This window comes from Phragmites australis, chromosome 21, assembly GCF_958298935.1.
Source record: "Phragmites australis chromosome 21, lpPhrAust1.1, whole genome shotgun sequence".
Classification (NCBI taxonomy): Eukaryota; Viridiplantae; Streptophyta; class Magnoliopsida; order Poales; family Poaceae; genus Phragmites; species Phragmites australis.
Window position 1 is genome coordinate 8,100,869 of NC_084941.1, and position 27,623 is coordinate 8,128,491.

Consider the following 27,623-nt stretch of genomic DNA (forward strand, 5'->3'; position numbering starts at 1 on the left):
AGGCATATGCTTCTGCTCTCCCTTCTTAGCAGTGTATATGTTCTCTAATGTAAATGTGGTCCATAAATTCAGTGTCGAGGACTTTGTTCAGACATCAAATCTTGGAGAATTCAAGAGACGTTTGCATCTTCTCCTCGCCTTCCATGGTGAGATTTCTGGTGGTGCTAGTGTGGGTGCTTATTCAAGGTGAGATCAAGACTTTCATCTGGACTGCTTCAATAAGCTATAAGTGTTTGCTTCGATTCATCTAATTCTCCCTCCAGTCACAAATACTTGATGTTTTGGACAAGATCCGGTCAAACTTTTGATACTTTGACCATCAGTAACTTTTAAAATATTTAGTTTGGAAACATGAAAAATCATATTTGTAGATTTGTCTTGAAGAATGCTTTCATAATCTCGTAAATTAATTAGATTTTATAAATATATTTTAGTAGAAGTTACACATTGGAGACCATGTCATGTCCAAAACAAGAAGTATTTTTGACTGGAGGGATTAGTTGATTACTACTGTTGATATCATTTCGCTTCTCCCATTATAGTTATTTTTTTCTCATTCTTAAAACTAGCTTTATTAATGTACACTATTTTCTAACATTTTCCACTCTTGGCAGTACTCTAGTGAAGAAAATTCTGAATATTCTGTACAATGTGTTTGGCTACTACATGCAATTCTTGTCACTGTAAGTCACTCTGGAATTTATGCGAAGTATTTCCCTGGTCCATTTCTCCATGGTTGTTTCTGATAGAATTTTTCACAACTCAAGTGTTCTTGGGCAAATTGGAGCTGTTAAAGAATCCATTGAGAAGGAGTTGAAAGACCAGGTCAAGCTGTACCGCTGGGAGCAAGCACCATACAGTACAGCTTCTATTGAAAATTTCAAGAGGACTAGGCAAAAGATCTTTAAGCTTCTGCAACGGTTCAATGTATGTACTGATTACTTGATGTATTCATTATTTCATTTTACAATGAAAGCATTTATTTTTAAGATTGGCAAGTGCATTGGCAGCCAATGCCATTATTATTGCTGTAGAAACATCAGCATTATTGAACTAGTTTGTGATCTCCTCTAGTTATAATTATAACTGCATCTGTATGTCTCTAGAAACTCGGAAGGAACCTGTTAGGTCCTAGGGTTATTTTTTACTGTTTGAACATTTATGTTTATATTCACTAGCTATTTTGGATAACACCTTTGATGCTATTTCATGCTTTTTTATAGGACATTTTGCAAAAACCTGTCATCGTTCTACTAAATGAAGAAGCTACGGCAAGGAAAGTTCCATGTTGGCTTGATCCTCAGAGACCCGAATCACAGTTTCCTGTTGATACTGAAAAATTTAACCAAAGGTGGTCCCGTGACGTCGACCAGATTAGAAATTATTAATTCTTAATTATCACACTTATTTATGTTGTTTTGCTCTCTCTGCCAGGTTTTCATGGTACAGCAAGTGGGCTAGTCAGACATCTTTATCATTACAAACTTTGCAGCATACAAATGGTACTGCTATTGGAGTTCCTACTGTAAAAGGTCACCCCCCCCCCCCCCTCACACATGTTTTCATCTTTCTTTTTCCTCAGTGTGTGATTGTGATTTGGTCTGAATTATTTTGTTGGCAGAATATGCAGATGTTGTTATACACAATGTGAATCACCGACAGGATGAAGCCGAACTCAATGACAGATTGAAATTCTTTTGGGCCGCACTTGAGAGAATTTGTGGGACAGCTAATTTTGCTAATACACTGAAGCATGGGAAAAAGAACCAGAAGAAAACTGCTCTATCCAATCTGTTCAAAACTCTCGAGGAATGTGGACTATCAAAGCACAGGCCAATGGGTCATGAGGTACTTTGATGCCATAAAACTAGATCCCCCCTTTCCCTGCGTTTATCTAGCTCTACTGTTACTGAAAGCATGTTTTCCTTGACATTCCTTTTACTCCTTTGCCAAAATAAAAGAGCTTTTACAAATTATAATTTTTATCTTACTTCCAGTGGGGAGATGATCTGGCTGCAGCAAGTCCATTGTTCTTGGAGCATTCATATGATGTGGCGCACTTGCTCCAGCAAGTGAGCTCGCAGAAAGTGCCAGAAGATGTCAGTATCGTTCATTCTACACTATTGACCACAGATAACTGGAAGCATGCAAATCAGCAATACTTCAAATGTTTGGCAATGATGCAACAACTTCGACAAGTTTCCTTGAAATTTAACAAAGATCTAGGTTTAGAGGAGGTCAGTTCTTATTGATATTTTGATACTCTAGATGAGCACATATCAATTTTGCATTTATGCTTTGAGCAACTTGCAGGTTAACAGGGCCACATCCTTTATGAATCATCTGTTGACCATATTGTCTGAACAAAGGCATCTTGCTTACAATCTATTTCATCAGCTGAACCAGTTTCAGCATGTTATTTTCATGTTAGGTTCTGGAGGTACTTCTTGACTTCTGCAGCTTCTTTTTAGGGCTTCAAAATCAATCAGCAAAACTTACATGTATTTTTTATAGGAGAGAGTAAATCTCTATCATCATGCCAAAATGTGCTGCTAAATTCCATGTGGCAGCAAAAGGTAGGGTTTCTCCCAGTTAAGTTTTTGAAGCTGTACGGATTTACAATTTTGACTTTTCTTTTGCTATTTTTTATGCACCTGGGTAATGCATCTTTTCACTATTTTTTATGCAGAAATTGTTTGACAGTGTACTGACTATGACCACGGACACCAACTTGTTGCTCAGAAGCTTCAAGGATTGCCATTATACCTCCTGTAACAACATCAATGAAGAAGTTGCCGCGATGTCAACTCTTCTTGGAAAGTTCATTCCGAGATTTTCTGAATCTAAGGTAAACTTGTCCGTTTCTGTTCTCTCATAGGGGCGGTAGCCTGTTTCACCTTTCTTCAGCTTATTGGTTTATAGCAAAACCAAGATCGAACAGGGGTATTACTTTTGGGTCCCATCCAATAATCTTAAACCCTTTTCCACTAGAAGCTCCAAATAAATTGAAGCCGACACGATGTGCCTTTGGGGTTATTAGCTTAAGCCACGTGCAAGCTTTCTTGTTTAAGTGGATACAACTAAGGCAAACAGTATACATTCCTCAGTGACATGTGTCTAGTAACTCTCATTTTTTTGCAGGATTTATTAGATAAATTCTTACTTGGATCCAAGAATATATTGGCTGGTGCATATAAGAATATGCCTCTTGCTACAAGAGAGATGGAGCAACTTGTTAATAAGAATTGCCAGCTTATAGATTTGTTTAGAAAAGATATACAGGTTCAGTGCCACCAGGATATTTCAATGAGATCCGTTAAGAAAGTTCTTCTGTCCCGCTTGGAAGAACTGTTGGAGAAGGTTTGTTCTGTTACGTATATGAATGCCAAAATGGCCACAGATACATCATTGAAAATTTTGTTTAGTTTTCCTATTTTCTTGTTTTAGGAATGAGCATGCTGTATATGTTTAATTTCCTATTCCTAACTTTTTTCCACGATCCTCGATGCATTTTTTTGGTGGTGGGGGGGGGGGTGAAAAAATGTTAGGAAACTTTGTAGGTTAGAGTTTTTTATTTTCTGGTACACATTATGTAACATGCATTGGGGGGGGGGGATGTTGAGGAAAAAAGTCAGGAAACTTTGTAGCTTAGAGTTTTTATTTTCTGCTACACAAATATTATGTAACATACATAGGGATTTGTATAGATTTGTTTTGCTGTGCTAGTGCAGCAGGTATGCTCATATTTTGCATGCTAACTTCAGTCATGCCATTTTATAGATTTGGTTTCTTTTTTGTGTGTGTGAATTGCATATTTTGCCAAGGGTTTTCCATTTGTACCTTTTCCACTGCAAGTTCATAGTAAAGGTGAAAAATAGAGTTTATCAGCCACTCTGACAAGGGTCTACATGTTTGACATAGATGAAATGACCGATAGTACCTTCAAAGAAAGAGAAACGAAAATATGGGTGTTTCACCAAACAATTGTTGGGTCAGTGCAGCTGTCGCATGAGTAGGGTCGCTTCGGGAGTGGGTTGGATGGCTTTTGCATGCATTGCACCACAAGGTGCGTCCAAGCTGCATGGCTGCATGGGTTAGAACATGACTGGTGCTCGCACAAATGCGATGGCGCGAGTAGCGCTGGCTTGGTGATGCTTGCGCTTGGGCAGTGGTGACTGGGACAGGCGGATAGCACAATGCAATAGTGGGTGAGGTGATGGTATCACAGATGAGGTCACGAGCAGTAGATTACAGCCTATTTGAGTTTTGGGCGGTGTGTCCAAGCGGCACGGGTTAGAACATGACTAGTGCTCGCACAAATGCAGTGACACGAGTAGCGCTGGCTTGGTGATGCCTGCCCGTGGGCAGTGGTGACTGGGACAGGTGGACGACACAATGCAATAGTGGGCAAGGCAATGGAATCACAGATGAGGTCGTGAGCAGTAGATGACAGCCTATTTGAGTTTTGGTCACTGCAGTCGGACTACCACAGCCACCTGCGTTGCACCACTTTGACGAAAAGTCAATCGTGTGAGCGTAGCCTGGGCTCAACGGTAAGAAGGCTCAATGTACCACATGCTTAGGTGGCGCTCAGGCTGCACCAATGCAGATTGTGCATCCAAGCTGCCTCGACTTGAGCGGTACTACGCTCTGGCTTGAGTTGGTGTCTCAAACATCAATAGCTGTCAGTCTTTGCAGTGGTGGAGGGAGATGAAGAGCTCAACCTTGGGATGGATGAGGAGAGGAGAGATGGAAAAGAGAATAAGAGATAGGGAGTGGTGAGGAAAGAAGGGTAAAAGTATGGCTCGAAGTGGCAAATAAACCCTAACCCCCCCCCCCTCCCCCCCTCACTTTTTAATTGGAGTGGCAGATCACCACCTTCTTTTTCTTTTGTTTCATCACAGATTTTACTCTTGTCCAAATACTGCATGTTGATTTAATTGGGCATTTCCCTTTTATTCTATGAATCATTTGTGCTTAAATAACCTTTTGGTTCTTTTGTGCTTAAACATTCATTACTTTTGCAGGCTAAGAGGGCAATGGAGAACCCCAGAGAAGTTAATGATGATGATCATAGACTATGCTCTGATGTCCTTCAACAGCCTGAAGCTTCATATGCAGAAGTTTTGAAGGAAACTTTCATGCTAGCTGTTGGTGTTGTAGGAAAGCTCACTGATCTTGAAATATCCAATAATGGAGGTGAAAATTCACCAGTGGAGTCTATTACATCATGGAAAGATATTTTGCAGTCATATTTTGTGAATCTCAAATTGGACCATATCTGTGATGCTAGTGAGAAGCTTTGTATTATAGTGGTTTGTTTCTTCACCTTTTCCTCTTATTTTCTTATATTTATAATTTTGTGTTATACCATCTGTTTTTTATTGTTTGCCAACAGAGGAGTTTGGTTGACTATAAACCTGAGATACGTTCTAGTATAGAGGTGCAATTGATGCATCTTCATGCTTGGCTGGGTGTGATCCTGTCATCAGCCGAAGGGATACTTTCTGAACTTTTAGAAGCACACAGAACAGTAAGCACTTCATGTTTGGAGGAACTTCGGACCCGTCCTCATTTTTTTGGTGTAAAATAATGTTTGATTTCGTTTTTCTAAAAACCTATTTCTTTTGGTTTCAGACATCAGAAATGACTCATGCACTTGGGGACCTTTTAATTTATCTGTTCACGGAGGGGTTTGGTTCCACAGAAGATACAACTGAAGATGCTGATGATGAACGACAACAAGATGCATTAGGAACTGGAACTGGCATGGGTGAAGGGGAAGGTCAAGAGAGTGCTACCTCTAAAATAGATGATATATCGCAAATTGAGGGGACAGAAAAGGTTAGTGTGCTCGAGTAAATACTTCTAACTGTAACAGATTCTGTATCCTTCATTGAAGCTAACCTTCGGTGTTGAGCAGGATGCTATGTGTAAGCCAGATCAAGCTCCCAAGGATGATGATAACGCAATTGAAATGCCAGAGGATTTTGCTGCAGAATTATCTGATGTTTCTGAGGATCCTGAAGGCAAGGACTCGGGTGATGAAGATGAAGATATGAACCTGGATAATCAGATGGGTGATACTGGTGATGCAAGCGAAGTGGTTGGCAAAAAATCTTGGGATAATGATGAAGATGATGATCCTAAGACATCTACTGAGAAATATGAGTCTGGTTCATTGGCCAAAGGAACAGAGCAGAATGATAGGGAACTGAGAGCCAAGGATGAAGATTGTGTTGAGGGGGAAGATCCTATGGAAATGGATTATGATGAGCAAGGCAAGAAAAATAATTTGGAAGATGAACCTAGTACCTGTGAGGAAACTGATCTGGATGCTGATGATGTCATGAACAAAGCTGATGCATATGATGACCGAACAGGACCTGAACTCCCTGAACCAGAGATTGATTCCGAGGATGTCGACATGGAGCGACAAGAACAAACTGACGAGAGAGATGCTGACAATGAAGAAATTGGTTCAGAAGAGGCGGAACAAGCAGAAGAGAGATCAGATGACATGGATGAAGGAGATACTGCACAGCATGATGACAGCGTGGTTGATAATGAAGGGGAGCATGTTGAAGATGCAAACATGGAGCCAAATAACATAGATAAACAACAATTGGACAAGATTGACTCACTTATGCATCCTTCACTAGGTATACAGCCTGACAATGTGCAACTAGACTCTAACAGAGAATCTGAAGCAAATTTAGCCAACAGCAGTGATATGAACGGTGCAGTTGCTCCTTCAGTTCATTTTTCAGGAAATGAAGTGCCCAATCTGGAAATATCCATGCCCAACACTGGTGACGATTCAAGATTATTGTCCAACTCCAAGCCAGAGATGCAAAATGATGCTTCACAGTCGCACATCAAACAAACAAATCCTTTCAGGAGCATTGGGGATGCAATGGAGGATTGGAAAGAACGAGCTAGAGTCTCAGCTGATACCCAGGATCATCAACCAGAAACTGAAAATCATAGTGATGATGAGAATGCTGCTGAATTTCGTTATGTGCCTGAGGGCGAGCAGAGCACTTCTCAGGCATTGGGTGCCGCAACAGCTGATCAAATCAATGATGACACACAAATCAAACAACCTTCCTTGGAAGATGAAAGCCGTGTCAGAAAAACAGAACAAACTGATGAGAAGGCACCTGGAGATGATAACCTTGAGGTGCCTCATCTTCAAGCTTCACAAGCACGTACCAGCAAGTCCGAAAATGCCAACGAATTTGAGGGCAGAGAGATTCAAACTGATACATCCATCCAAGATTTAGTTGAAGGCAGAAAAGATAACACTTTTGGAGACCTTGTTTCCTTCAAACAACCCCCGGCAGATGATAAAATAGCTATACTTGATGGCCTAACCATTGACAAGGAATTGCCTACTCAGATGGATCTGAACATTGTTGATGCAGAAACGGAAAGGGCTATTGTGGACTGGAAAAATCTCGAACTGGCAACCATGAAATTGTCCCAAGAACTGGCTGAGCAGTTGCGCCTGGTCATGGAACCAACCCTTGCAAGTAAGCTTCAAGGGGACTACAGAACTGGAAAGAGAATAAACATGAAGAAGGTACTTTTATTTCCAATGAACTTATCACATGCTTGACATGTTTTCTTTTCCCCTTTACAGGGATGTTCACTTATATGATGTGACACAACTATTAATTTTTTCAGGTTATTCCATATATTGCAAGTCATTTCCGCAGGGACAAGATATGGTTGCGCCGAACTAAACCCAATAAACGGAATTACCAAGTGGTTATTGCTGTTGATGACTCACGAAGTATGTCTGAGGGCAAATGCGGAAAAGTTGCTATTGAGGCACTAGTTACAGTTTGCCGTGCTATGTCGCAGCTTGAGGTTGGACAGTTTGCAGTTGCAAGTTTTGGGAAAAAGGGAAATGTTAGAGTGTTACATGATTTTGATCAGATCTTCAATGGAGAAGCTGGAGTCAATGTAGGTTGATGAAAGTGCCCGTATGTTTCTTTTCTCTTCATTATATTTTCTAAAACTTACATACCTGTTGCTCTTTCTTGCTCCCGTTACAGATGATCTCTAGTTTGTCCTTCGAGCAAGATAACAAAATTGAGGATCAACCGGTTGCTGATCTCTTGATGCATCTGAACACAATGCTTGACACTGCCGTGGCAAGGGCACGCACGCCATCAGGACAGAATCCACTTCAGCAACTCATACTAATAATATCTGATGGCAAGTTCCATGAAAAGGTAACAATTTTTTCCATCAGTTAGGCTTGTAGCTCCAGTATTGTCTATCCCTTCGGTTCTGAAGTTGGCCCTCTAACAGGAAAATTTGAAGCGCCACGTCAGAGATGTTCTCAACAGAAAGAGAATGGTCGCGTATGTGCTCCTCGATAGCCCCGAGGATTCTATCATGAATCTGAAGGAAGCACGCTTTAAAAAGGATGGCGAGGGGCTAACTCTTGGAAATTACATGGATTCCTTTCCGTTCCCGTACTACGTTATGCTGAATAACATTGAAGCGCTTCCTCGCACATTGGCTGACTTGCTTAGACAGGTATGGTGTAGCACATTTTATCTCCTGTCATCATTAGCAAAACGGATGCCCTACTCATCTCTATTATTTTATTATGCTGTGCAGTGGTTTGAGCTCATGCAGAGCGCCAACGAGTGATCCTTCGGGGACGTCGGCTGACCAAATTTTCCAGAGGGGATGCAGTTGTGCTTTTCGCTGCACAGCAAACAGGGGAGTAGATTCGTACATGTCAACGTCTTTTCTAGCTTGTTTTTTTTCCGGCTTCGGCCAAAAAGTTTTGTAGTCTTAGGCCTGATTCTGTACAAAATAAACCACAGTTCCCTGTAAATCGTTCCTGAAAAAATGGCATACTTTTTGTTGCTCACTTACTATTTTCTACCTTGGGCTTTTCATCAACTTCGTCTGTCAGCAACAAGTGAATGGCGCGACACCCATCCATGCACACTAACGCATCTTTCTGAAATTTGGTTGTCTAATGCAATAAAAAATTCTCTCTAGCATGACAAAGTCATGATGTGCTATTTGAAAAAAAACTAAATGAGCTGGACGAGTACTGAATATGGGTTGGGGAAAATGCTGACCTGCACTATTTGGCCATAGAAATTGTTCATGCAGAGGGAAAATGTGGAAAATGTCCAAGTAGTCTAGTTTCAGTTTGGGCGAGGCTCAGGCTGCCACCTCACGCCCGTGCATTCCCATCTCCCACCACTCCAGTCGCCTCTTCACCTCCTCTTTTGCGTCTCTGGTCTCAGTCATCTCCACCTCTCGAGAGGCCAGCGAGCAGTCGGGCTGTCGGGGTGGTTCCCTCCTCGCTGGTCTGAACACGGTCAACCTCCCTTTGGTCGGAACTGAATCGAAGCTACAACCCTCTAGAAGTGCAAGGAGGAGATGCAGAAGACCATCCTCGCCGGGAGCATACAAGCATAGTAGAAGCGATCCGCCGCATTTGCAGAGGTCAGGATTCACGCTGCCACGCCTACGAATGTTTGTAGTGGTAACGTGACTTTTTTTTTTCTTAGGGCAGTCAGGATTGCCGCTGCCACACCCTGCTTGCTTGCAAGATCTCCTCTCCAATCTCCTTCTCCCTCTCTTTTCCTCTCGCTTGGAAGCTTGACTTATTTTCGTGGTGCGTCTGGATATCAGCTCTAGAGGTTCTCCTTCTCTCATAAAAATATATAGAGAACTCCAAAATATACCCAAGATAAGGCTCACTTTAAAATACATTTCTCACACGTGAGGTTGCTCATTTGGATCTGAATGAGTTCGGATAATCTCGGATGCCGAGATTGAAGCAAATTTTATAGTATTTTGTTCAAAAAGATTCTTATAAGATTCTATCTATATTATTTATCCTGTGATCTAATTGTTGACATATCATTACAGAAGAAAAGATCTTTCATAGAATAAAGTCCTATAAAATTTACTTCCGTTGAGATGATCTGCCCCTATACTACACGTACGCTATTAGTACACACAAGTTTTGACCATATAAGTAAAAATTTAAATTTAGCTCCCTAACAACCTGTAAAAATTGAGGTCTGGCTTTGCCCTGGATAATCTACGCGATTGCCTTTGCAACTGTGGCCGACGTCGAGTGGTCTCCCCAAGTGGCCGAGTTGGAGACGTGATCACCCCGCGGCCTATCCGACGTGTACGGGGCCGCGCGCCCGTCATCCTCATCCGCTCCAGTTGCTTACCGCCACACGCCATGGGCCCACTTCCCATCCGCCGCCGCCGACTCTGCCAAACTGTGTCCCGTCACCCGTGGGCGATCCCAGTTTCTAAAATAAAGTTAGCTTTTTTTTCTTGATCATAGCATCGACGTGAGTCAGCTTTGTTCAACCCGGCAGCTGTGACTGATCTGCCACCGATTGGTGATTCGGCAGGTGCATCCAGGATTAACTTTTCCCAGCCCATGGCCGGCTTGCGGCTTGCAAGTGCATCGAACCAGGTAGCCGTTTTTCCTTTCCCCAAAACTGGTCGGGCGCCAACACGATCCGACGCCCGTTCCCATCGCCGTGCGTGCATATGGAAACGCGGAGCAGGCTGCAGTTTAAAATAAAAACAATATGCTCAACCAAAGAACCGACACGGTTAACGAGTCGTGTGCCGAGACGAAGCTGTGCCGTTCACGCGACGTGGCCGCGCCGCCGCGCGTGCGCGTCCCTCCCTATATATATAACCCGGCCGCGCCTCGGGTCCTGACGGCTATCCTCGCGTCGCTCACAGCACAAGCGTCGCCGCGTGCTCGGACGGACGGACGGACCTGAGCTTCTCCCGGACTCGTTTCGCCACGCGGCGCAAACCGGACGGTGCCGATGCAGATGGATTTGGGGACGGAGCAGCGCGGGTAAGCGAGCGAAGCATGCAGGCAATCGAGAAAGCCTTTTTTTTCTTTCCTTTTTGCTTGGAGAAAATTCTCATCTGCTCCGTGTTTTGGTCGTGTGTTTTTCCCGGGCGTAGCTGCGCGCATTACAGGAGGGGGTGCAGGGTCGTGGCGCCGTGCTGCGGCGAGGTCTTCGGCTGCCGGCATTGCCACAACGACGCCAAGGTCCGCTCTTGTTCGATCCGTTTCCCTCTCCTACTCTGCTGTGTATTGTCCATTGGACCCTGCTTAATTCTGTCGCCCTTCGGCTTCGGAGTGGAAAGAAATACAACTCTGAAACATTGGGCTTTGCTCTGTTCCGCAGAACTCGCTCGAGGTCGACCCGCGCGACCGGCACGAGATCCCTCGCCATGAAATAAAAAAGGTCGGTGCTCCTTGCTCCTTTTGTCAATCATGCGCTAGTTTTTCAGAATTTGTGTTCTTCTTAAACAAAAAGAAGAAGAAATACTCCTGTATTTCATGCAATCTTCGCTGTCCTCCCATCGGTGTTTCGGAAGATTAGCACGTAGCGTCTGATAAGAAAATCGACAGCCTAAATCACGCGCGTTGCGATTCCCAATTCCTTGTGCATTGTCAATGCCCTTTCAATCCGATGGTCATGTATGCATGGAAGTGGAAATATGCAAACAAACCCGTCCTTAGATTTTTTTTTTCTTATCACCCTTCTTCAGATAAGACCAGCTTAGTGCTCCAAGAATCCTAAGATTTTTCTCACCCTTTCTTCATATAAGGTCTGATAGCTTAGTGCTCCTGGGAATCATTCCTTATTGATATTTTCGTTCAACACTCCCCTTTCATAAAAATTGACCCGTTCTGCTGCAACTTGCAAAGTGGCCGGCATCGTGGTTCATAAGATTTTAAGTCCGTGTGACAGACTGACAGTGCCATTACAAGTAAGGAGGCTCGGAGAGATGGAAAAAGGGAAAAGAAGAAAGGGAGAGGACAAAGGCATGTTTCACCATAAATCAGGATCACATTTCACTGTACTCAGCTGACTGAGTGCTGCATAATTGAGGACATGATTGGAGCTATATTAGCTATCCAGCTCCACTGATGTGGCCCAACAGGTGACCTAGATTAATAGTATTGAATTTGCAATCAGTCAGCTAAATCAACCATATTTGATTTTTGGAGCCTAGTCACTCAGCTGATTTAATTTGCAGTAAGTCGGCTAAATCAATCTTCAACCAGTTTTGATTTTTTGGAGCATAGTGTGTGTTTATGCCTTATTTTTGTTATTTTCGAATGAAGAAGGCGTCGAACAGCAATAGATGTTCTTATCCCGTTTCTAAACAGTAAAGAATCATGTGGCAATTTGGAAAACAAAATTCTGATGGTACATACACATTATTTGAATACATAGAGTGATGTTTTCCATTTTTTTTAAAAAACATATGACTGGAAATGGGCACAGAGTTTTTTTGTAGACAAAACGGATTCAGTAACTCCTTTTTATTGCTTTTGTCATTGAGATCACATGAACTTTGCTATCCTTAGATAGTGGACTTACTGAAACTGTTCTACTTTGCTGTGTATCACAGGTTATCTGCTCTTTCTGTACCAAAGAACAAGATGTAAGTTGTCTGCCGAAAAGTACTACAATGTTATTTCGAGAACATTAACCTTTGGGCTGCTCTAAATACCTGAAAACTGTTTATTTACATCAACAGGTGCAGCAGAATTGCTCTAACTGTGGCGTCTGCATGGGAAAATACTTCTGTGAAAATTGCAAATTCTTCGATGATGATGTAAGCATATTTCAATTCCGAACGGCGAATTAAAATTGACATTGATATGGAAATTACCCCATTATTTCATAAATATATCATGCTTCCCATCTGACAGACATACTGCTGTGTTCCAGGTCTCAAAGAACCAATACCACTGTGATAGATGTGGCATATGCAGGCAAGTACCATCCTTACAGCTATGTTTTCCTACAAAAAGAAAAAACTCGCAGCTATGCTTGAATGTCTGAAAACATCTGCTATTTATTCAAAATGATCAATTTGGATGGCTTATCTTCTTTCTTCAGAACTGGTGGCACGGATAACTTCTTTCACTGCGACAAATGCGGTAAGTTTCTGCATGAACTTCTTTCTGCTACGGTTTGTCACATGTTCTGCGACGAAGATTTCACTGACTCTCGCAGTGCCCTTGTTGTCATCTAACAGGGTGTTGCTACAGCAATGTCTTGAAGGATTCCCACCGCTGTGTGGAAAGAGCAATGCATCACAACTGCCCTGTCTGCTTTGAGGTGAGAGGCCTGTGCCCCCATGATATTTCGTACTAAAAAAACATCACACTCTGAACTTTGCATTTGCAGTTCTTGATCTTGAGAAAAATTCCTTCTCTTCTTTCACAGTATTTGTTCGACTCGACGAAGGATATCAGTGTCCTACAATGCGGGCACACGATTCATCTGGAGTGCATGAACGAGATGAGAGCGCACCATCAGTAAGTATACCATATTCTTCAGAGGCAGCATCACCTGGCAACATTTTCTCATTTGGTCGCGATGATCTCAAGCTGTTCGACTTTGATCTTCGCAGCTTCTCGTGCCCGGTGTGCTCGAGGTCGGCTTGCGACATGTCGGACACGTGGCGGAAGATGGACGAGGAGGTCGCGGCGACGCCGATGCCGGAGATCTACCAGAAGAAGATGGTAAGCAGCTGATCGCTCTCTGAACCTTGTACCGCCGAGCCGGGCTCTGCGGCTGACCACCGCTGTGATGTGCTGCTTGCTTACCATCCTCCTGCAGATATGGATCCTGTGCAACGACTGCAGCGCGACGTCGAGCGTGCGGTTCCACGTCCTGGGACAGAAGTGCCCCGGGTGCAGCTCCTACAACACCCGCGAGACGAGGGGCGGCCCGGCGCCCGTCGCGCGCTCCCCAGTATGAGCAGAGGAGGCCAAGTCAGAAACCTCAGGGAGATTCAGTCCAAGCGTCCACAAGGTACAAGATGATGGAGGATGCAGCAAGTAGTAGCCTGCATGGATGGCATCACGAAGCTGCTGCTGTCCTCGCAGTTCCTGATCTGAACCCGTCGGGAAGGCCTCGCCGGCCGCCGCGCTGGCTGCAGCTGGGAGAAACTAGAATCACACGCTTGCATGTTCAGAGAATTTATGTTTGCCAATTGCCTCATTGTGTCAATTTGCTATGGCTGGTTGGAGAAAATCGAATTACAACGACGAGCCTCTTCTCATCTTGGTATTAGTGTTTGGTTGGTTAAATGAGATGGAATCTTCTGAATGAATGGACGTGACTACTATGGATGAGATGGTATCAATAGACTGTTTAGTTAGATGCATGAAACACAGATAGTAAGCTTATTTGCCCGGTCTAAATTGGATCTGTTTCTACAACAAAACTCCGTCACGTTTAGGTCCTATCCAGGCGTACCTGAGTTCAGGGTATGTTTGTTTTCATTTCTGCTTTTGGATTTTGGTAGCAAAAGCAAAAGGTCAAAACAAACGGCTCGATTTTGCAATCCATAATCTGGTTCCCTAGCTTCTGTTGGATTGTGTAGGATGGATAAATGGATCTGGACATCAAAGTTAGTAGAAATTACCCACAATTACCACTTAACCATCCCTCCCCCACCCCGCCCCCAGTCTCGTCTAGATCCAGATGGGACCTCCATTGCTGCTCCACGTCGCTCTCCTCTGATCCCGTCCCCACCGCCGATGTGATCTCCTCCTTCCCCATCGCCGGCTTTCCCCACCATCCCCTGTCGCCATCCACCTGGAGTGAAGAGCCGCCTGAGTTTAGAGTAGAGTAGTTGTCGGAGGAGACTCCATGGCGGAGGATCGACAACGGGGTCATGGAAGGTGGTTGGAGTTGGGGAACGGGAGGGGGTCTCAACACTTGGTCGGGCGGGAGATGATGAACTCGTGCAAGGAAAAGCTGAAGGATGCCCCTACGATCCCCTTACAAAGGGGCTCGAGGCTCGGCCCACATGGATTTGTGCTTGGTGTGCACGGGCGGAGGTAGGACTCAGCTCGGTGGGAGAGAGAAGACACATGCAGCAAGAAGAAGGAGAGCAGCAGCACTGTTGCTCTGGGTGGCTGGAATGAAAGAGGTGCTCGCAACAATGATATGGCGTGGATCTGATAAGAGAAGAGGTCGGGGAGGAGGGAAGCTCCTACTTGCCATGGCTCAGTTGCTATTCGGTGGTGAGCTTAGGGGAGAAAAATGGAGATGAGCAGAGAGAGCAGCGAGTGGGAGAAGATAAGTATCCAAGAGAGCTACGAGAAACTAGATTATTCATACGAGGATATGAATGATGTAATATTTTCTATTTTATTGATAAAATTTTTATATAATTGATGTATCAGTTACTACTTGATGGTTAAAAAACAATACGGTATGAATTATATTTTATTTGCTATTTTATCCTGTTCGTATTTCTAAAATAGCTATAAAGGAATAAATAGAAGAAATATGTACTAAAAAAGCTAAGGATATTACATACATTGTAAAACATAAGTTGATACCTATCTCTCTCAGCTTTTGGTCCTTCAACCTTTCACAATACACAATTCAAAAGTTGTTTTTTACAATTCAAAATTAAAACAAACATACGCTCAGTCTATTTCACAGAATTTCGTTTCAAAATCAGTCTGAATTCTGAAATATGGGTGTCTCAGCAAAAGTGTGCCAAACGTTGCCACCCACTGCCCATATAGGCCCTAATGATCGTCCCTTCCAGGATGGGCCGCTTGTTAGTCCTGGTGGACCTTCTTGACACACATAAAATTGCCCAAAACAAAAACGAGCAGGGTTTTTTTTTTTTTTTTTTTTTTGCGTAGAAGAAACCGAGCAGTTGACATGAAACTTTTTCAATCACGCCCTAAACGGCTAGCCTTTCGTAATTTTGCACACTTTATATTTTTTATTTATTTGATGTCGTAACTTTGCATAGCTGATGATGCATGCAGTTTCCGCGGCGTTTGTTTTTGTTTCTTAATCGGCAATGAGACTGTCACCCTTTTTGGTAGACTGCCACGACCAAACTGACAACCGAATATGGGTGGTGGCGGTGGATGGGGCCTCGGGCAGCAAACTGCTGAATCATCTGATTTGATTGGCCGAAAAGGATTGCTCAACAATTCAATCCGACGCCTTTCTCTTTACAAATCATCCTTCCTGTGATGCGTATCATGGTATGGTGTATCATACTCTTCCTCCCTGTACACCAACAACATAGAATGATAGAAAAAAACGGGGCTCCTTTTTTTTTTTGATTTTTTCCCTTTAGTGTGCATAACATTAATTTACCCTAAGAACTGAACTGGTGTTACCCCGCATGATAATGCATGCATGCAAGCGCATAAAGGCAGTTAAAAGAAATGGTGAAGAAGGGTAGGAAAGAGCAATTGAGTCTGCACACCGATCCTCTCAGGATCATTCCATTAAATGGATCAATTACACAATACATGGATCCATGATCCGAAATGGAAGAAGAGCGTGGCTACAATTCAGCTGACCCACTAACTAAAAGCTAGCTAACTAACTGAACAAGACGTCACCCGAGTCAGCCGTGCACGCTGATGAAATTATGAACTCTGAAGTATCCTGATCGTTGTCTGACATACTGGTGACTAAGCACAATGCATATCTTAACAGCCTCCCTCAATCACAGCGTGCTTTCTTCATATTGAGATTGTGACAAATGGCACTGAATGACGCTCTTGACAACGACTTGGTGAAGATGTCAGCTATCTGATCCTTCGATGAGATGAATCACACCTCCAGAGCTTTGCGCGCCACCTGCTCACGAACAAAATAAAAATCCACTTCAATGTGCTTTGTGCAAGCGTGAAACACAGGGTTGGCAGTGAGTTAGGTTGCTCCAAGGTTATCACACCACATCAATAGAGGTTTATACAGTGAAACACCAAGTTCCTTTAACAGTGACTGAATCTAAATGATTTCTGTTGTCATATTAGCTATAGCCTTATACTCAGCTTCAGTGCTTGACCGTGAGGCAGTAGCTTGTTTGCGAGAGCTCCAGGACACCAAATTCGATCCTAGGAACACAGCAAATCCACTAGTTGATCGTCGATCGTCGGGGCAACTGGCCCAGTCGGCGTCAAAGAAGGCGTTGATGGTGAGTTGAGCTGTCTTCTGAATACGCAGGCCTTGATCAAGAGTCCCCTTTATATACCGAAGTATGTGTTTAACTGCAGCCCAATGCATTGACAAACTCTATTGACTGCAAATGACAAATCCGGTCGAGTTATTGTTAAACATTGGAGCCCTCCGATAATACTTCTGTACTGGAACTTGTCTTGTTCATTCAACAGTATTCCTTGATCTCTGGACAGTTTTTCACAGGATGCCATAGGTGTAGATATTGGCTTACACCTTTCCATATGTGCTCTTTTCAGCAAATCAAATATGTACCGCTTCTGAGACAGTATAATATAATTACTTCCTTGCTTGATTTCAATGCCCAGAAAATAGTCCAAGGGACCAAGATCCTTGACAGCAAAGGTGCTCATAAGCTATTGAATCAATCTCTTTGTGGCTACAGAGGATGAGCTCACAATAATAATATCATCCACATAAATAAGCATAAAGATTGTCACTCCACCTTGACGGAAAAAGAACAAAGAAGCATCAGCCTTTAAAGATTTGAACCCCAGTTCTTGCAGCTTACTGGTCAGTCGAGAATGCCAGGCTCGGGGAGCTTGTCTAAGCCCATAAAGAGCTTTATTTAGTTGACATATGTGTGATGGCTGGTCTGGACAAACATACCCGGGTGGTTGTTTCATATATAACTCCTCCTCTAGAAAGCCATGAAGAAACGCATTTTGAATATCTATCTAATGGAGAGCCCAACCATTGGAGATTTCCAATGAAAGGATTATCCTGACTATTGTAGGTTTAACAACTGGACAAAATGTGTCAAGGTAATCAACTCCATATTGTTGTTTGAACCCTTTAGCCACTAGCCGAGCTTTGAGTCTCTCGACTGAGCTGTCAGACCTTCTCTTTACCTTGTAAACCCAACGATTATTAATTAAATTTATACCTTTCTTGGGAGGCACAAGATCTCAGGTCTCATTTTTCATCAACGCGGAGTACTCAACATCCACAGTCTGCTTCCAACCTGGATGCACCATTGCTTCTTGCAAAATGATGGGCTCAAAAATAGCAGACATAATTGTTGTCGGATTCTGTTCAGTCACAGAGCCGGCAAAACCATATGCATGTTCTGAGTACCTCATAGCGCCATCAGTGAATTCTTTTGGCTTGGATATGCTGTCACGAAGTCGAGTACGCATGGGATAGCGTCTAGATGCTTCAGTTGGATCACCTTCAGCTTGATCACCATTTCCAGGTACATCTGTGTTGTCTGCTACCTGAATAGGATTGCTTCCTAAAACATCTACATGAGGAGTGCTAGCACCAACACTGTTAGCATTAGATACAGACTTAGTGGGACCAGTGCTCATGGGAGATTCACTCATTACTGGTTCAAGAGAATTAGTGCTTAGGAGATCATGTTCTTGATAGAGACATGTTTTGTGCAGAACAGGCAAAAGCGTGGGATGATGAGAGTTCCTCAGTGTGTGTGTTTCTGAGACAAGCTGAGTAGCAAAGGGAAATTGTGTTTCGTCAAAAACAACATCACGTGATATATATACTCTACCAGTAGCTCTATCAAAGCATTTGTAGCCTTTATGGGATGAGTTGTAGCCTAGAAAAACACATTGTTTGTTCTGAAATTCAACTTTCTAGTGTTGTATGCTCGGAGATTGGGTCAACAAGCACAACCGAAGACATGAAGGGAAGCATAATCAGGACTGATGTGCAGTAATTTGTGTATTGGTGTGTCATGATTAATAGTTCGACTAGGCATTTTATTAATCAGATGTCATGCTATTTGGAAGGCCTCATCCCATAATCGAAGAGGCATATGAGCCTGGGCAAGACGAGTAAGGCTTGTTTCAACAATGTGTCGGTGTTTTCGTTTGACAACACTGTTCTGTTGGTGTGTATGAGGGCAAGAAATGCGATGAGATATTCCTGATCCGTTAAAATAGTTGTGAAGTCGATGATATTCTCCCCCCAATCAAACTGAACAACACGAATCTTAGAATTTAGAAGTGTCTCAACATGCCTTTGGAACTGAATAAACACTGATTCAACTTCAGATTTACATTTCAGAAAATAAATCCAAACAAATTTGCTGTAGTAATCAACAAAAGACACATAATATTTCAAATTATTGACTGATGGATGGGCTGGCCCCCAAACATCAGTATGGACAATTTCCAAGGGAGAAGAGGAAACACGAGAAGAGTGATCAAAGGGCAGATGATGAGCTTTCCCTTGCTAATAGGCGTCACAAATCAAAAGAGAAGATTTATTTTCAGCTACATCAATGTTATTGTTCTGCAAAATTCTAAGAGTTATTGGAGAAGATGGATGACCCAATCGTCGATTCCATTGTTCTTGGGTAATCTTATCTAAAAGAAGAGCTTGGACATATCTTTTATGAGGAAGCATGTAGAGATTGTTCTTACAGTTTCCTTTGAACAGAACTGCCTTCGTGGCTTGATCCTTAACAAAGAATGAATTGGGGTGAAATTCAATGAATGCTTTATTGTCAGTGGCTAGTTTACGGATAGATAGCAAATGTTTATGTATTTTGGGAGCATGTACGACATGATTCAGATAAAGTGGATGATTTGAACCAATAATGATTGAATTACCAATGTGAGCAATGGACACACCTGCGCCATTGGCAACTTGAATATGTTCTCCACCGCGGTAGTGTTCTCTAGTCGTCAGACGCTCTACATCATGCGTGATGTGGTCAGTTGCGTCTGTGTCCACATACCAATTGGGGTCGATGGCATAACCGGTCATGGAAGCAGCAACAACTTTGGTTGTGTCATTAGCCTGATAACTGTGATCAAAACGATACCAACAACGAAGGACATCGTGTCTAGACTTGTGACACACCTGGCACTGGACATATGAAGATCTTCTTTGGTTGCTCTATCCTCCTTGGCCGAAGCGTCTGCCACGCCCACCAGAGGATCGGCCGCCACCACGGTCGCGCCCACGGCCACCATGACCAGCTCCATGCTCTTGGGTGTTCCTGCTGGCATTGTTGGTCGACACATGGACATCGAGGTTGTTCTGTTCAAGACTCATCTCGAAGCTCAACATGTGGGCGTAGACATCACTGACAGTATATGAGTCCGCACGTGTGGTGATGCTGGCCACCAGAGTGTCGTACTCACTGCCGAGGTCGCGTAACATGTAGGCGACCAATTCTTCTTCCTCGAGGGGCTTGCCAATGGCTGAAAGAGTGTCGGCGAAGCGCTTCATCTTACGGAAGTAATCCGCAATGCTCATATCCTTTTTCTGGAAGGTGGATAGTTGCATCCGAATTTACATCACACGAGCGCATGAAATGGACACAAACATCTTCTCGAGAGCGCACCACGCGTTGTAGGATGTTGATATGCCGACGACATGTCCGAGCACTTCCTCAGTGAGAGAGGAGAGGATAGCACTTAGGACAAGCTGGTCTTGATGGTACCATGTTGTGAATTCGGGGTTGACGGCGATGCGCCGGAAGCCGCCACCACCTTCTTTAGGAGAAAAGACGACGGTCTGACTTGGGCGCGGTATTGATCCGTCGACATAACCGAGCAAGCCTTGGCTTCTCAGGTATGAAAGCAGTTGCGTTTTCCACAACAAGTAGTTATCCTGTGTGAGCTTCATATGGATCATATGATTAAACGATGGTGTGGGCAGTAGGCCGGACTAAATTGGAGCAGACGCGGAGCTATTAGTGACAGTGGATTGAGGGGTGCCGGCCATGGTGAAAGCTCAGAATTGGATCGTGGCTCTAGTACCATAAAAGAAATGGTGAAGAAGGGTAGGAAAGAGTAATTGAGTCTGCACACCGATCCTCTCAGGATCATTCCATTAAATAGATTGATTACACAATACATGGATTCGTGATCCGAAATGGAAGGAGAGCGTGGCTACAATTCCGCTGACCCACTAAAAAATAGCTAGCTAACTAACTGAACAAGACGTCGTCCGAGTCAACCATGCATGCTGATGAAATCTTGAACTCTGAAGTAGCCTGACCGTTGTCGACATACTGATGACTAAGCACAACACATATCTTAACAAAAGGCAGTTTCGTTCGTTCGTTACTTGGGCAGTCTACGAGCAGTGCTGCATCTACGTGCAAAACTTATGTGAACTTTACGTACAACTGATTGGCAGCCACATGTTAGTCAAGCAACACACTGAGTTTCCTTAATTCGCAGAGCACGGAGTACTTTTCACTGACACTCCAGCTTTCAGAAGCATTTCTATAAGTACTTTAAGTAGATTAAGTATCACCAGTCCGCATCGGTCGTGTTTCTTTCACCAGAATTCAGCACATCCTCAGCGTGGAGAAACGGACAAATTAAACAGACCCTTTAAGCCAATGCCGTTGCGCACACACAGTTGTGAAAACTACACTATCGCAAAAAAAACCGCATCTAATGCCCCCGATAACAAGTGACAGATACAGGTATATATGAATATATGATTGAATACATACATATCCATCAGTACATCGCCTGGAGACCTACTTACCCATCAGCACGTCGTAGTCACGCGCGCAACTACGTGCCGGCCGGAGGCATGCGCGACCAGGTGGCCCGTATGATTGGGATGTCGTCGTCGGAGTAGTAGTTATCTCCGATGCCACTCAGTCGCAGTCATTAGGTAGCCGGCGCATGCTACGGAGCTCTCCGCTCCTTGGACCTTGGTACAAGTGTCCCCCGGTCGTGGATCACACCCACCCGGCACGGCAAAGCCCGCCTGGCGCCTGCACCCGTCAAGCAGCATTATCCATCCGCTCCGCACAATCACCCACCGAAAACCCGTCGCTGCTCACCGCAGCGCAGCGAAACGCCCCGGCGCACGCACCTCCCCACATGCCCGTGACCGCGCGGGCCGTCGATTCGCCCGAAAACCCGGCGTCCGCTGACGGACTCCGCCCCTACCCAACCCAACCCAAGTACCCAGCCCCACAGCGCGACCCCTGCGGCGCCGCGAGAGCAACACCCCCGGCCGAAAACCCACGTCCGCCCGCCACCCACCCCACGAAAACGGCCAGAGCCGCGGTACTCCACGTCTCGCTCCGTCCCACCCGCGGCGCAGCCGAAACTTACACGACCCGCCCGCCCGCCCGGCCCTCAAACACTCCCACCTAAACACGGGACGCGCACGCAGCCCCCGCCGCTTCCCTGACGCTTGCCAAGTAGCTGACCAGCCGGGCGCCGGCTTCCCCCACCTCTCTCTCTCTCTCTCCGCTGGTCAAAGCGAAGACGACACACCAGTCTGGCTGCCTGTCCCCCGTGCCGCCTTCTCCTCGACCGGCCCGCGCATGCCCTGCCGCCCCGGGACGCGCCCCGCTATTCCTCCGCCAACCCCCCTCCCCGGCCTCGCATTTCGCGCCGCTCCGCCCCGCGTGCGAATCGGCCGAATCTGAGGGAGGAAGTGAAGGCGGGAGGGGGATGGGGTCGCCGGGGGCCGGGAGCAGCGGGCACGAGTGCTCCTTCAAGATCCTGCTCATCGGGGACTCGGGCGTCGGCAAGAGCAGCCTCCTCGTCAGCTTCGTCGCCGCCTCCCACCTGGACAACGACATCGCCCCGACCATCGGTACGTCACTGTCACTACGTGCGTTCCACTCGCTGCCCCCGCCCCGCCGTGCCGATCGAAACCCGGTTCCGATCATGCCTAGCACTAGCCGCACGCGACTGCACTGTTGCCGTGTCAGAACAGGACTAGAACTAGCGTCTCAGCGTACGCTCGTTGCAGTGGTACAGCACCAGAATTCCGGGAGGAGGAAGCTGGCTGTCGAGGCACCAATCAAGGCGGCATCCGTGGCTCCGTGCGCGAGTCTCACCAAGAATCTGACGCTGCGCAAGCTTGCTCTGCTGTGTCATCACCCGCACGGAGAGAACTGGAAATTAAACACGCCTCAGTTATTGCCTTTATTTTATTTTTCTGAAATTCCGAGTCCACTGCTTCCGGGGCGTGCGGCGTGCCCATTCAGCTCAGTTAATGAGTCCGTGGGGGGCGATCCGCCTTGTGTGGAAATTCTTCCATTTAGTTGTCAGCTTCCAATTGACCAGGAGCGTGAAGTGGGTAGTTGGATTAAAGACAAGAGCGACTCCGGCAAGTTTAGTGAGCAAAACCTCTACTCTTTTTAATTTCGGAGCTAGTTTCTGCTCTTGCTTGGCTGGGATTGACTGCGAAGGCTCCAGCTTTCTTCTTGTCGGTTGGGGGAAGTTGGGAAATTCTGCTAATGCTGACTCTAATTTACTTTGCACTTAAAATTACTATTCTATCGCCTCTCAACCTAGTGCTTCAGAAAATTCCAATCAGGCTATTGTAGCTTGTATGTCATCCACTTAGAATGGTCCTAACATACAGTTGTGCTTACCTCCTCAATTCCAGTATGGTACTTTCGATATTTTTTCCTGTATTGCATGCTTGTGGTGTGTCATACTTTTATCTAATTATATCGCATGTCTTCTGGCTTTTTTCACACTTGTTTGCAGGAGTGGATTTTAAGATCAAGTTCCTTACAGTTGGTGGAAAGAAACTGAAGTTGACAATATGGGATACTGGTAAGCTAAGTACTTCGATTATGGAACATATCATTTCTTATTTTTATATAAAGGAAAACTTCAGGCCTCTACATCCTTGGTTGTTTGCAGCCTTGTCCATTATTACAACTTTCAGCTCTAGGCTGAAAAATCACTATAATGAAAGGAAATAGCAATAAGCCACATAATGCTTGGCATCTCAATCATTACATAGTCTACTGCTGAATTGCTACCCATTCTTACCGAAGAAGTCTATAGTCACAGTCTCTAGCGCATGGCACACCATACATGTATCCCTTTGTTCCTCCATTTTCTGCAATAATGCCCGATGATGCAGCCAATATGTGCCCCTGAAGACATATAATTTGTTATGTCTTATTATATATTTGATTGCTGATGGGAATACACAACACTTGCAAAGCCGTTTTGCATACAGTTTTATCCACATCAGAACATGTTTTGCTATTCCACACTGATGTACAAGACTGGGTAGTTGGTGATTTGTCACTTGTGGAATGATAAGAATCACTCATAACACATGATATGGTTGAAGTGAGCTTCTTCTGTTTAGACTACTACATCTCGTCCCATTATGTTCAACAGTTCAAGCATGGTCTTTGGCATTAGCAAAGATAAGTCCTAGTAAGTGCTTATGCAAAACTCATTTGATGAAAGAGAAGTGATGAAATTTGCCCATAAATGAGATAACGGTCGAACAACTTGAGCTAACAAAGACAACCGCACGCACCAATTACAAGGATGCAAGAAAAGAAAATGGAAAAAGCCATGACTTGACTTACATTTTAAGAGAACATGACTTGACTTATTGGACATACTTGAGCCTCACTCCACCCATTGCGGCTGAATACTCCTGTTTGCACTCCTGCAATTCCACCCTTCTCTGCTCTCATTACTGTTAGTGGTTTGAGAATCATGGTTTGCTTTTCAGCTAGTATATTTGGATTCTTCCTCCATGCCTTCCTCAACATCATGGCTATCGGAGTTTCTTATTCACAGATTTTTATCCCTGCTGTACTGCTTTGTGCATAAAATATTTGGCTACTTTCGCCATGTTAGCCCTCACATCCCTAAAATGATTGCCATCAGAGGTTCCATTAATATTTAAAGTTTTGTTGTAGCCCCATTCACTCCTTTGTCCTAAAGTAGTTCAGTGCTTCATCATGTTACCTCTGTCTACACCTGCTAGAACCTAGAAGGTTTCTGAATTATTTATGAACACTGAACAGCATGAACTATGTTATGGTGTTTCTGATATATTTGAAACCTCATGTTCCATATTTCATTGCTTTGCAGCTGGTCAGGAGAGGTTTAGGACAATTACTAGTTCTTACTACAGAGGTGCTCAAGGAATTATTCTAGGTAACATAATATTGTTATGATGGGTTGACTGCTTAAATATATTGTTTCTCTGCACTGCTGTCATTTGTGTCACTCTGAGATTATATCGTTGAAATATGCCCCAGAATCATGTGTGTAAGTTGACCTATGCAGTCGCTCAATGTGCATTCTCACCATAAGGCCGGATGTCCAATGTTGCAATATCTTAGTCTATGTTAAATATCGCAATATCTTACGGTTTCTTTATGTTGATGATATCTCTTGCCTTGACAGCTTACATTAGTCATAGACTTTTTGTCACTCTGAGGTCATATCGTTGAATATGCCATAGAATCGTGTAAGTTGACTTATTCAGTTGCCCAATGTGGCTAGGCTGAAGATGCGTAAATCCCTTACGATAGATTTTAGTGGTAAATTGTCTAGACAGTTTTTGGGTGTCTAATCTATATTCTTCGTTTCGTGCTTTAGCAGTCGCATTTATGGAATCTGAATACTGCTTAGGTTGATGATTTCAGAAATACATTGTGATGACTTCTAGTTGTAAATTGCCTTGAATTTCTCTCTGTCTGTTTCTTCCTTTTGTTGTTTTCGTGCTTAAAAATTATTTAAGGTCTAATGAATTTTTATTTCACTCCTAGTATATGATGTCACAAAGAGAGAGAGTTTCACAAATTTGGCTGATGTGTGGACTAAGGAAACAGAAGCAAACTCTACAAACAAAGACTGCATAAAAATGCTTGTTGGAAATAAAGTTGACAAGGTACCATCTTTGCCTGAAACTAAATGGTTATTTATTTTGCTGGAAATGTTGTGATCTCATCTAAGCCCTTCTCAAAGCCTTCTGTTGTGGCACAAATTTTATTTATTGGCATCTTTACATTCTTAGCACTTTTATCCTTTGTCTCATAATATTCTAAAGTTTCTAGAAAGTAGAACTCATGGGCCCTTCATGGGAGAATAGCCACAGTTCATATTTTAATTTTGATGGTCTCATCTTGCAGGATGATGAAAGAATGGTCACAAGAGAAGAAGGCCTTGCCTTCGCACAAGAATCCGGATGTCTGTTTCTTGAGAGCAGTGCCAAAACACGAGAAAATGTCGATATATGTTTCGAAGAACTTGCATTGAAGGTATGCTTCCAGAAAGATATTAGGCACCATAATGCTAGCCTCTTAAAGCCTTTTTTGCGTGGGATATTAGGATCTTAAAACTTCGATATAATATATAGACATGAATTTTAGGCCTCGTTTGCAGCCCATATCCTAGTGTAGATCCCAGCCCAATCCCTGCTGGCCCTTAGGCATTCGCATGTTCTGATTAATCTAGTAATTTTAAATAATCAAATAAAAACCTTGTTTCTATAGAGGTAACTGTCACATAATTCTTTCTGTTTGCTGATGCTTTGCACAATTGGCCCACGTGGGGACGCTGCTAATTAGGCAAGTGCAAAATACTCCTGCATGTTAATGCTACTAGGAACATGGCTGTTTTCAGTTCCTCAAGTGTGGAAATTCATGATTAATACCCGAGTGTATATGTTTCTTCCTGCTAAAATCCTATTTTATGCGTTGCGTGAACTCACTCGGCATGAACTCAGTTGTGATCTTGCTACCATGCAGATTCTCGAGGTTCCGAGTCTTCTGGAGGAAGGATCTTCTTCGGTTGTCAAGAGGAACATTCTGAAACAGAAGCAGGAAAGTCACGCAAAGCACGGTGGTGGATGTTGTCAATAGATGAGCCAATCCGCGCTGCATGGTTGGTCTTCTTCGTGCGAGTTGTTCTTATGTTCCGCTGTAAATGAGTTGTATCTAAATGTTCTGTGAGTAAAAAGGGGGGTTAAAGAATCAGCTTTTGGGGGTTCTGGAGAGATTAAAATTGATTTGTACAAAGAACATGGGTTCTCTTTTTGTTGTCCCTCCCCTCCCCCCCCCCCCCCCCCCCTCTTCAGTTTTCTCAAACATTTTTGTTGTTACTCTTGCAATAGCATCAACTGCCTTTTTTTTTATCTCATTTCTTTCCCAGTTTTGTAGCTGTTAAGGGCCTGAGGCAGCTCATTTTCTGTCTTATCACTAGCTCACTGAGCGGTGAAATTGGGGTGCGTAGAGCCAAACGGCGGCAGCTGCACAAGACGAACGGAGAGGAAGGGCAAGTTTGGTTTATGGCCTTGTTTCACGCGAGAGGAACTTGCTCTCGACCGTGTTTCGCTTAGGATAATAATATAGTGTGTGCTAGTATACACAACATATACAAGTAAAGAGTCAATAATGTAAAGAAAAATATTGATCTTTATTCATTCATTTGAATTTATAAAGAACAAGTTTTCTGATTACTACACACGCATCTAACTAATTATCCGATGACTATGTTTTCTGATTCCTAGGCTTCGTGGAGCTCTCCGGTTAGTTACTTCAGTTTTTTCAACGGACAACCTTTGATTGAGTTGCGCTCGATGGTCTTTTGAGCCATGCATATCTGTAAAGCAGGAAACAAAATATAGCAATAATGGTACGAAGGAGTTAGATTAAGAAAACGGTTGGTCTCAGTATAACATCATCAACCATCAAACAACCCAAATCATCATCAATCTCATGCTATCGACCTCAGCAACACACACACACACTATATATATATATATATATATATATATATATTATGTGCCTAGATGCAATGTAGTTCACTGTTGCGATACCCTGTA

The 27,623-nt window shown here is 43.9% G+C and overlaps 3 protein-coding genes and 1 non-coding gene across 5 annotated transcripts in view; 3 read left to right on the top strand and 1 right to left on the bottom strand.

The window, feature by feature from the left end:
• Positions 1-8,924, top strand: part of LOC133903857 (midasin-like) — a 34,057-nt gene extending 25,133 nt beyond the window's left edge. The window contains exons 47-65 of one of the 2 annotated variants that reach the window (XM_062345328.1): positions 73-186; positions 615-683; positions 768-927; positions 1,224-1,351; positions 1,435-1,532; positions 1,622-1,848; positions 1,998-2,237; positions 2,314-2,440; positions 2,515-2,576; positions 2,690-2,848; positions 3,142-3,360; positions 5,028-5,315; positions 5,399-5,533; positions 5,638-5,844; positions 5,924-7,585; positions 7,690-7,971; positions 8,064-8,243; positions 8,323-8,553; positions 8,638-8,924. In XM_062345328.1, coding sequence (XP_062201312.1) covers positions 73-186; positions 615-683; positions 768-927; positions 1,224-1,351; positions 1,435-1,532; positions 1,622-1,848; positions 1,998-2,237; positions 2,314-2,440; positions 2,515-2,576; positions 2,690-2,848; positions 3,142-3,360; positions 5,028-5,315; positions 5,399-5,533; positions 5,638-5,844; positions 5,924-7,585; positions 7,690-7,971; positions 8,064-8,243; positions 8,323-8,553; positions 8,638-8,670 — 4,621 coding nt within the window. In that variant the 3' untranslated portion in view covers positions 8,671-8,924. The remainder of the gene's footprint in view (positions 1-72; positions 187-614; positions 684-767; positions 928-1,223; positions 1,352-1,434; positions 1,533-1,621; positions 1,849-1,997; positions 2,238-2,313; positions 2,441-2,514; positions 2,577-2,689; positions 2,849-3,141; positions 3,361-5,027; positions 5,316-5,398; positions 5,534-5,637; positions 5,845-5,923; positions 7,586-7,689; positions 7,972-8,063; positions 8,244-8,322; positions 8,554-8,637) is intronic. The other variant, XM_062345329.1, reaches the window with a different exon arrangement.
• A 1,724-nt stretch (positions 8,925-10,648) lies between these two features.
• LOC133903858 (E3 ubiquitin-protein ligase RZFP34-like) lies at positions 10,649-14,135 on the top strand. Its single transcript, XM_062345330.1, has 11 exons — positions 10,649-10,882; positions 10,996-11,083; positions 11,223-11,282; positions 12,460-12,492; positions 12,589-12,666; positions 12,783-12,826; positions 12,954-12,994; positions 13,093-13,175; positions 13,284-13,375; positions 13,471-13,582; positions 13,680-14,135. The coding sequence occupies exons 1-11, from the start codon at positions 10,851-10,853 to the stop codon at positions 13,818-13,820; spliced, it is 804 nt and encodes a 267-aa protein (XP_062201314.1). The 5' UTR covers positions 10,649-10,850; the 3' UTR covers positions 13,821-14,135.
• A 5,957-nt stretch (positions 14,136-20,092) lies between these two features.
• LOC133904191 (small nucleolar RNA Z247) lies at positions 20,093-20,231 on the bottom strand. Its single transcript, XR_009907424.1, has one exon. It is a non-coding gene; the product is annotated as a small nucleolar RNA Z247 (small nucleolar RNA).
• A 1,807-nt stretch (positions 20,232-22,038) lies between these two features.
• LOC133904093 (ras-related protein RABC2a-like) lies at positions 22,039-27,171 on the top strand. The gene is made up of 7 exons (XM_062345576.1): positions 22,039-22,616; positions 23,522-23,590; positions 24,884-24,949; positions 25,567-25,688; positions 25,930-26,058; positions 26,548-26,683; positions 26,959-27,171. Exons 1-6 carry the CDS (start codon positions 22,472-22,474, stop codon positions 26,659-26,661), a joined length of 645 nt encoding a protein of 214 aa, XP_062201560.1. The 5' UTR covers positions 22,039-22,471; the 3' UTR covers positions 26,662-26,683; positions 26,959-27,171.
• The last annotated feature ends 452 nt before the right edge of the window (positions 27,172-27,623 follow it).